This window comes from Glycine soja, chromosome 14, assembly GCF_004193775.1.
Source record: "Glycine soja cultivar W05 chromosome 14, ASM419377v2, whole genome shotgun sequence".
NCBI classification, from domain to species: domain Eukaryota; kingdom Viridiplantae; phylum Streptophyta; class Magnoliopsida; order Fabales; family Fabaceae; genus Glycine; species Glycine soja.
In genome coordinates, this window is record NC_041015.1 from 272,099 (window position 1) to 280,528 (window position 8,430).

General features: G+C 37.3%; 1 protein-coding gene across 1 annotated transcript; it reads left to right on the forward strand.

Annotated features, from left to right (window-relative positions):
* Positions 1–2,500: 2,500 nt before the first annotated feature.
* LOC114383526 (nitrate regulatory gene2 protein-like) lies at positions 2,501–8,176 on the forward strand. Its single transcript, XM_028343211.1, has 4 exons — positions 2,501–3,847; positions 3,922–4,118; positions 5,030–5,253; positions 6,793–8,176. Exons 1-4 carry the CDS (start codon positions 2,731–2,733, stop codon positions 7,532–7,534), a joined length of 2,280 nt encoding a protein of 759 aa, XP_028199012.1. The 5' UTR covers positions 2,501–2,730; the 3' UTR covers positions 7,535–8,176.
* The last annotated feature ends 254 nt before the right edge of the window (positions 8,177–8,430 follow it).

Below are 8,430 nucleotides of genomic sequence, written 5' to 3' on the forward strand. Positions count from 1 at the left end.
TCAAAATAGTGAGGATTTTTGAGCTATAATTTAAATTGTAATTTAAAATTCTTAACTAACACGTCGTACGTTAGTTAACTAACACAGGATGTTTTAAACAAAATTTCTAATATATTAGATATCTAACTTTAAAAAAAATATTAGAAACTTAAAATAAAATCTATTAATTTATTAGGACCTAAAATATATTTTAGTGATATATATATATATATATATTAATAACATGATATACTGTATTCACACATAATTTTATTTATAAAAAACTAATATAAATTATGAATAAAATATCAGGATAATATATTGTATATATTATTAATATAATATATATATATATATATATTAATAATTAAATTTAAATTAAATAAATATATTAAAAGAGATGCTCCTAATAACATTTTCCATATTTACTTAGTGTTTGGAAAGATGCATGGATTCGGTCTAATGATAGTTCAAATGCTCCATTAGTTCCTCCCATGGGTCTCGAAAATATGAAAGTAGTTAGGTGACTTATTGGATCCCAATTTGAACTCTTGGAATGTTGCACTTATTCATAATATTTTTTCCCTAAATGACGCTGAAAATATCTTGTCTATGCCTTTATGTTTTATAAACACTCCTGATAAGATTATGTGGAAGCTTAGTCAAGATGGGGCTTTTTCTCTCAGATCTTCAAATTTTTGTATCATGGAAAATTTTCTGGATAACAATCATCTCTGTGAAAGTGGTAATTGGGTGGCTATTTGGAATTTGAATATCCTTGCAAAATTGAAAGATTTTATTTGGAGAATAACGATTATCTACAAGGGGTGTTCAATGTCCAATTACACGCCCTCACTGTGACAATGGTATTGAAAATGATTGGCATTCTTTCCTAGGCTGCACTCATATTCAACAAGTGTGGATGGAAGCTTCTTTGTGGCATATTCTTCAACATGCTTTTGATACTCCGGAAGATATGCGTAATTTCATTTTTTTCATCCCGGAAAAATTCAATAACAGCCAAGTGGAGCATATTGTTACTGTACTTTGGTGCTTATGGCGGAGAAGAAATGAGAAGCTTTAGGATGGAGCTACTAAACCTGCCGGATTGTCTCTGCAGCAAGCTTTTCAGCAGCTTCGATCAAGAATGGAACACACACCACAAACGGCCAAATATACTTCCACCGCAATTCAACATGGTCGAAGCCTCCAACCAAATTCATGAAGTGTAATATGGATGTTTTTTGTTTTTTCATGAAGACAACAAGTTTGGTGTTGCTGCTTGTATCCGTGATGATGAAGGAATATTTGCTGCTGGCTGCTGCTGCTGCAACTTCTTGGTTCCAAGGTCAGCCAACTCCACAAGAGGCTGAATCTATGGCTCTCCTATTTACTAGAGCCCTTTAAATAATTTTTAACCTTTCAAAGGATTAATTCTTTAAAAAAGAATATTCTACATATCTGACTTTAACAACAACAAATAGCAGCAATTCATTCCATGATAGGTTTGCCGTAAACACATCCATATGTGGACAATTCTTTGGTATTTTATTAGAAACAGATGTCTGAGCGGGATAGTTTCTGCGTCTCGGGCAACAAAATAAAAGGAGTTTGTGGATCTTATATAATAAATGAGTAAAACAAATAAAAACGTCTATTACATGACATTTATATTGTTTTAAATACTTTTTTTATTACTTTGAAAAGGCATTGAATATTTTTATGTTTTTAAAATGTTAAAGTTCCTTGTTCATTTAATATTTGGAGGGCAAATATGAAAATATAATATAAATTAAAATACATGACTGAAACTTTTGATTGTACATTCTTAGTATTTTTTTCCTTTTTATAAGTGTATTTTAAAATTATTTAAAATATTTTTTCAACAATATTATACTATCATTCTTTTATTTTTATTTATATATCATAATTTAAATGGTTTATTATAAATTTAAAATATAAATTATATATTAAGTAATATTTATATACTAGTATAAATATTGTAATGTAGTATTTTTCAATTGAAATTACGTGTAATGTAGTATTTTTCAATATTGTAATGTAGTACTCTTTTATATTAAGTAATATTGTAGAGGATAAGATGGTGTAGTATTTTTCAATTGAAATTACGTGTTTTAGTAGAAAAAGGAAACAAAATTGTAATGTAGTAGTTCCGATAAAGCTGAAAGAAATGAAGGAGGCAATGGAATTCCTAGTAGGAGGAATTTTAATATAATAAGAAAGGAGGAAGGGGCATAACCGGAAAAGGAAATAAATTAGAGCGGAGGCAGGCGTCAAAGGTCAAATTTTGAAGCTTCAAAAGTGGAATATGTATGTTAGGTGTTTGTGGCTGAAGATATCTTCCAACTTAAATAACCACAAGGAAATTGTGATGAGTTGAAATGGGAAAAAAGAGAGTGGTCAATGGAGTAAAATATATATTAGAGAGGTAGGCAACCTCAAATATATGAAAATTTGATAAAAAAAATATGTTGAATAAGAAAGAAGGGTGTGAAACCTAATGAAAGAAAAAGATATAATTTAGTAGAAGAAAGATAAAAGGGAGAGAGAGGAGTAGTGCGGTCTTTTAATAAAAAAAGAAAAGGACGAAGAAGTCCGTGCTGGCAAAAGATTCCCTCATTCAATCACTAAGGAGTAGTGGGTGGCGGGGTGGCAGTTCTTTGGTTGTTCCCGGTGGCTGGCTGTGGTGTTAAATAGCAATTTTGGTTACAATTAGAAACCCTAAGAGGCATGGGGTGTGGCAGCTCCAAGCTGGAGGATCTACCAGCAGTGGCCCTTTGCAGGGAGCGGTGTGGTTTCCTTGACGAAGCAATTCACCAGCGCTACGCACTGGCCGCAGCTCACATGGCCTACATCAACTCCCTCAAGGCAATTGGTCACTCCTTACACCTTTTCATTCAGCAAGACATGGATGCTCCTCCCTCTCCCTCTCCCTCTCCCTCCCCTTCTCCCCCTCACAAACCCTCCAAACACGCCTCTTCTTCTCACTCCGACTCCGCCGGCTCCCACCTCCACTTCCACTCCGACTCCGACTCCGACCACCTCCCCTCCCTCCACCATTCCCCTGATCCATCCTCTCCTCTGCCTCACCATCTTCATATGAATTACATGAAGAATAAAGCCGCTCCTTCAATTGTCTACGAGCAGAGGCCTCTGAGTCCCCAAACCATGTACTTGGGAGAGTCCTCCTCTTCCTCCTCCTTTTACCCTTACCAGTATCCCCCTTACCCCTACCCCTACGATCCCTATTCGGCCGTAGGTTCTTCCTCGCCGCAGCTCCATGCCGTTTCCAAGCCTCCCCCGCCTCCTCCCTCTCCTCCTCGCTCCTCCACCTGGGACTTTCTCAACTTCTTCGATAACAGCGACGACAAGTACTATCCCCAAACTCATTACCCTGCCACGGCCACCCCCAGCCGCGATTCCAGGGAGGTTCGAGAGGAGGAGGGGATCCCCGATTTGGAAGATGAGGATTACCACCACGAAGTTGTCAAGCAGGTCCATGGGGATCAGAAGCTCGTCCAGCCAACTATGCACGAACCCCCAGCCTCCTCCCGCCACCACGACGAAGATGACGATGATGACGATGATGATGATGATGATGATGATGAGGTAGAATATGAGGTGCACGTGGTAGATAAGAAAGTGGTTGATGGAGATAATAATGATGGGAACAAGGCCAAGGAGCACGCCGCATTCCGTACCCGGAGACCTGGTTCCCGGAATCCACTTGAGGTTGCTAAAGAGATTCAGATTCTATTTCAGAGGGCTTCCGATTCTGGTGCCCAAATCGCCAAGATTCTTGAGGTCGGCAAGCTTCCCCACAATCGAAAGCACGCAGCTTATCAAGGTAACATCAACAACATTTCTCTCTATTCATTTCGCTCCTCACTTACCTTTACCTTTTCACTTCCTGTCAACCAGCTTCTTCCAAGATGTTACAAGTTGTTGCTCCCTCTTTGTCCCTTGTCTCCTCCCAACCTTCTACTTCCAAAGATGCTGAATCCGCCTCCGCTGCTAACATGGATTTTAATGTTGATCTAACAACCGGGGCACGCAATCTTTCCTCTACGCTTCAGAAGCTCCTTCTTTGGGAGAAGAAACTCTTTAATGAAGTTAAGGTATGGATCTTAAATCACCAATCTCATTTCATTGCTTTGAGTTTTTTCCACTTTTCATCTCCGTGAGGCTATTTAATCCTGCTGCATTCGCATCAATTCTTGTATGTTCTAATGTAACCAACCTGTGCTGATAATTTGAGAGATATCAACTGGTCATAAGTCTTTTATGCCATAAGTGAAACATTGTTAACCAGTGTTTACAGGTTTCCAAATAGCTTTCTTGTTAGACAAATAATTAGGAAGACATAAACAATAAGTATAGCAGTAGAATAAGTTCAAATAGAATCATAACACATACAAAGTTTATAATAATCAATTATACAAAGCATAAAATTTAATAGTTAAAGAGTCTGGGTTAAAGTGCACTATGTGCTATCCTTAGAGAAAAAAACTCCTCCACTGCACTGGTAGAATAAATTAATATGCATGTGCTCACGTCTCTAGATATGTCAATCCGTTAATCCAATCGAGTGCAGCGAAAGGATCCCGAACCAAAGAACATCATGGTCCAAAACATATAGTTGTAGTAATATAATGTAATTTTATAAAAAGGAGAAATAGACAAATGGTATTTTGCTGTAGGTGTGTGCCTCTACGTTCTCCTTGTTTTTTGGTAAGAGGAAGTTTTATATAAGCAAAATAAATAACCACCAAATGTGCAGCCCAAGTATCACAACTAACAAACTAGTAATAAACATAACAAGTCTTCATAACGTGCAAAAGGCCTCCAACGGATAAAAAGACTAAAGACTTAGTCAAACACAATTTCTAAAAGATAGGAATAAATAGATAGGGAATAGTTTTTATCTTTGGAAAAAACTGATTGAGAAAAAGAAAATATATTTACTTTAAATTTTAAATTATAGGAAAATATTTTCCAACATTTTTTTCCAACGTTCATTTGTTTGCAGGCGGAGGAAAAGATGCGGGTCATGCACGATAGGAAGTGTCACAGGTTGAAGCGTTTGGATGATAGGGGTTCTGATTTTCATAAAGTCGATTCGACTCGAACTTTGATTAGGAATCTGTCCACAAAAATTAGAATGGCAATTCAGGTGGTTGATAAGATTTCTATGACTATAAATAAGATAAGGGATGAAGAACTGTGGCCACAGCTGAAGGAATTAATCCAGGGGTATGTGATGTTAAAAACTAACCATTTTTGTTATTTGTTCAAGTCCTAAATGTCTCTCTATTCATGATGGGCAACACTGTATGTAGGGATGGCAAAATAATCCCATATCTATGCCCCAATCCTTCCATTCCACACCCCCCCCCCCCCCCCCAATCCTTTGGATTATTAAACTATTGAAAATGGAACAAGTGGTGTTTCTTCCTATTAGTATTGAAAGCCAATTTCTTCTTCCTTCTGCCTTTCCATCACCATGTGATCCATAAAATATAACGTACTTTTAAATGGATGGGTTGGATATACGTCCCTAATTTTTTTTTATTAATCGATGGGTTGTATGGTTTTAATTAAATGGATCAGGAATGGATTGGATTTTTTCATTATATATTCCTAATGTCATAGTCATAGAGATTCGACAAAGTTTAACGTTGGCTGTCGAAAGCCTAACACAACCCTCTCCTTTTATCCGGGCTTGGGACCGGCTAAGAATAGCAAAGCTACCCTAGGCAGGATGTCCCCACCTAGTGGGATAAGGCGTTGTTGTTGTTGTTGTATATTCCTAATGTATCATAAATATGTGAAAAAGGTTTAGGGTCAAGTTATGTGTTTTCTGTACAAAATTTGATTTGATGTGCTTCTGTTTTGGGTGCTTGTCTATTATCATTGAGGTGATATAAAATGACCTCATGCAAAATGTGTAGATCATATTATAACGAGTCAGTCAAGCATTTTCTGCCTGTTCAGTGGCACTTTCCACTTTTAGCTGTTTGTATTGGCTTCTAGTAACTGAACTAATTATGTGCTCTACAACATTAGACAAAGATTGAATGGAAGGGGTTATTGTGTTATTGAGATTCCATTCCATAGGAATCATCTCCCCTATATTTCAACCCTATGAAATGAATTGAAATATTGGTGCACAATTTCCCAGAATTCTTTGATAACCATGGTGAAATGTATATATCTTGATGAAATCCAACAAATCCACCTGCAATCTACACATAGTGCTGATAGAAAGAAGCAAATAGTTGGCCATCTTCTAAGACTATTTCTGATAATTTTGATAAATCCTGCTATTTACTCTGATGTATGTTTACAATTTCCAACCATATAATCTAAGATAATTTGGTGGTTTATCTGTCCAATTTCTGGATAATGTTGTGCTTGAGCTGTCAGCCAGAGGAATAATCATCCTTTACAGGGGAGATGATGCAACCCTGCAAGTGGATTGAGCACTTGAATTCAGTATTCTCCTTCCAGTTTTCCGTTCCACACATGCTGTGATGTTATCACCCATGCGCTTTTTTATTCTTCTTAAGTTTGTATGGTTGAATTAATGTTCTCATTTTCTTTTGAAGTTGCTAAATTTTTTCTATGTCCTTTGGGTTAAGACATGCATGTGAGATATCCATTCATACATAGTATAGGATAAATGTTTTGCCTTTTCTCATAGTAATGTAATTATCACCTGAGAATTTTTTGGGTGCCTGTGCATAACATTCAATGTATATATGGTATAATATGAGATAAGCTTATTTTCAGGTTGACCAGAATGTGGAAATCCATGCTTGAATGTCATCATGATCAGTGTGAAGCAATTAGAGAAGCCAGAATACTGGGTTCCATTGGATCCAGGAAGAAGAGCGGTGATAGTCATCTCCAGGCAACCAAGCAGCTCGAACAAGAGCTTATCAATTGGACATTCCAATTCTCTGGCTGGATAAGTGCTCAAAAAGGTTATGTTAGAGCATTGAATAATTGGCTGTTGAAATGTCTCCTGTATGAACCTGAAGAAACACCAGATGGCATAGTCCCCTTTTCCCCTGGTAGGATTGGGGCCCCGCAAATATTTGTAATATGTAATCAGTGGTCCCAAGCTTTGGATAGAATATCTGAAAAGGAAGTTGTTGATTCCATGCATTTATTTACCATGAGTGTGCTTCAGATATGGGAACAAGATAAGCTAGAAATGCATAGGCAGGTGATGAAGAACAAGGATCTTGAGAGAAAAGTGAGAAATATGGATAGAGATGACCAGAAGCTGCAGAAGCAAATTCAAGCATTAGAGCGAAAGGTGGTTCTGGTATCTGGAGAAGGCAAAGGTCTCTCAGTTTCTGAGAATATCATATATCAGAGTGACAAAAGCAGTAGTCTACAGGCTAGCTTGCAGCGCATTTTTGAGGCCATGGAGAGATTTACTGATGAATCTGTGAGAGCTTATGAGGAGTTGCTACAACGGAGCGAAGAAGAAAGTGCTGCCCGAAATCATGAGAGAGTTTCATAGGGGTGGTGTAGCTGATGGAAGTTGGAATGATATTATCTTTGCCATTTGCCGAGAATAGAAACTAGCTGATCTCCCTCTACTAACTATTCTTTACAACAGAGTCTTGGGAGGAGGGGTTGGGTTTGATTTCTCACTACGCTAAGCTAACTGCATTGGAGCTGAAGATACTACTGAGATGGGACAGTGGAGTTTATTGTCAAACGAAAAGAGAAGTGTGAGGTATTAGGCGCACAGTTGCTTTTTGGGTATGCAGCGCTATAAGGCTACAAGTGAAGTTGTGCTGCTAAAAGACAGGGGAAGGGGAGCCCACAAATTGTAACATCTAAATGGTTCTTCTTTCTGCATTTGAAAATAGAAATGAAGGAGAAGGACGGACTTTCGGGTATAGAACCCCTGCAACTGGCAAGTCATGTGATAGAAGGCTCAAATTGAATCAGTAAAATTGGAGTAACGCACGCCACTGAATGCATGGGTGTTATTGGTTCCTGTATAAAAACATTCGTTTTTAAGTTAAATTATTGTACAGATTACCTATTAACACTGAGCAGGCTTGATGAAAAAGCATTTAGAATAATTTTTTTTTTTATAGCCATTTGTTCCTCAACTGAAATAAATTGCTGAGAACTGTTCAAAGAATGAAAACAGAACCCCGTTATTAAATGCAAAGCAACTTACATCTGACATCAGTGGTGGTGGGCTCTTCCGTGACCAAATTTTGTTTAAGATAAGATAGACAACGGACATTGGAACGGGCTGGCCGAAGCAGAGTCCAAGAGCTCTCAAAGTGAACAAGCCTCTTCACCAAGGCAGCTCAAAATAACCAGTTCAAAAAAATTATATAAGTAGTTATAAAATTATAACTAATTTTATAGTTATGGTTATTTTTGTTGAAAAAA

Bases quoted from the DNA above. Each gene is read 5' to 3' on its own strand.
- LOC114383526 (XM_028343211.1), top strand. From the start codon at position 2,731: ATGGGGTGTGGCAGCTCCAAGCTGGAGGATCTACCAGCAGTGGCCCTT. The intron at 3,848-3,921 runs GTAACATCAACA...CCTGTCAACCAG, and splicing joins AAAGCACGCAGCTTATCAAG to CTTCTTCCAAGATGTTACAA. The intron at 5,254-6,792 runs GTATGTGATGTT...GCTTATTTTCAG, and splicing joins CTGAAGGAATTAATCCAGGG to GTTGACCAGAATGTGGAAAT.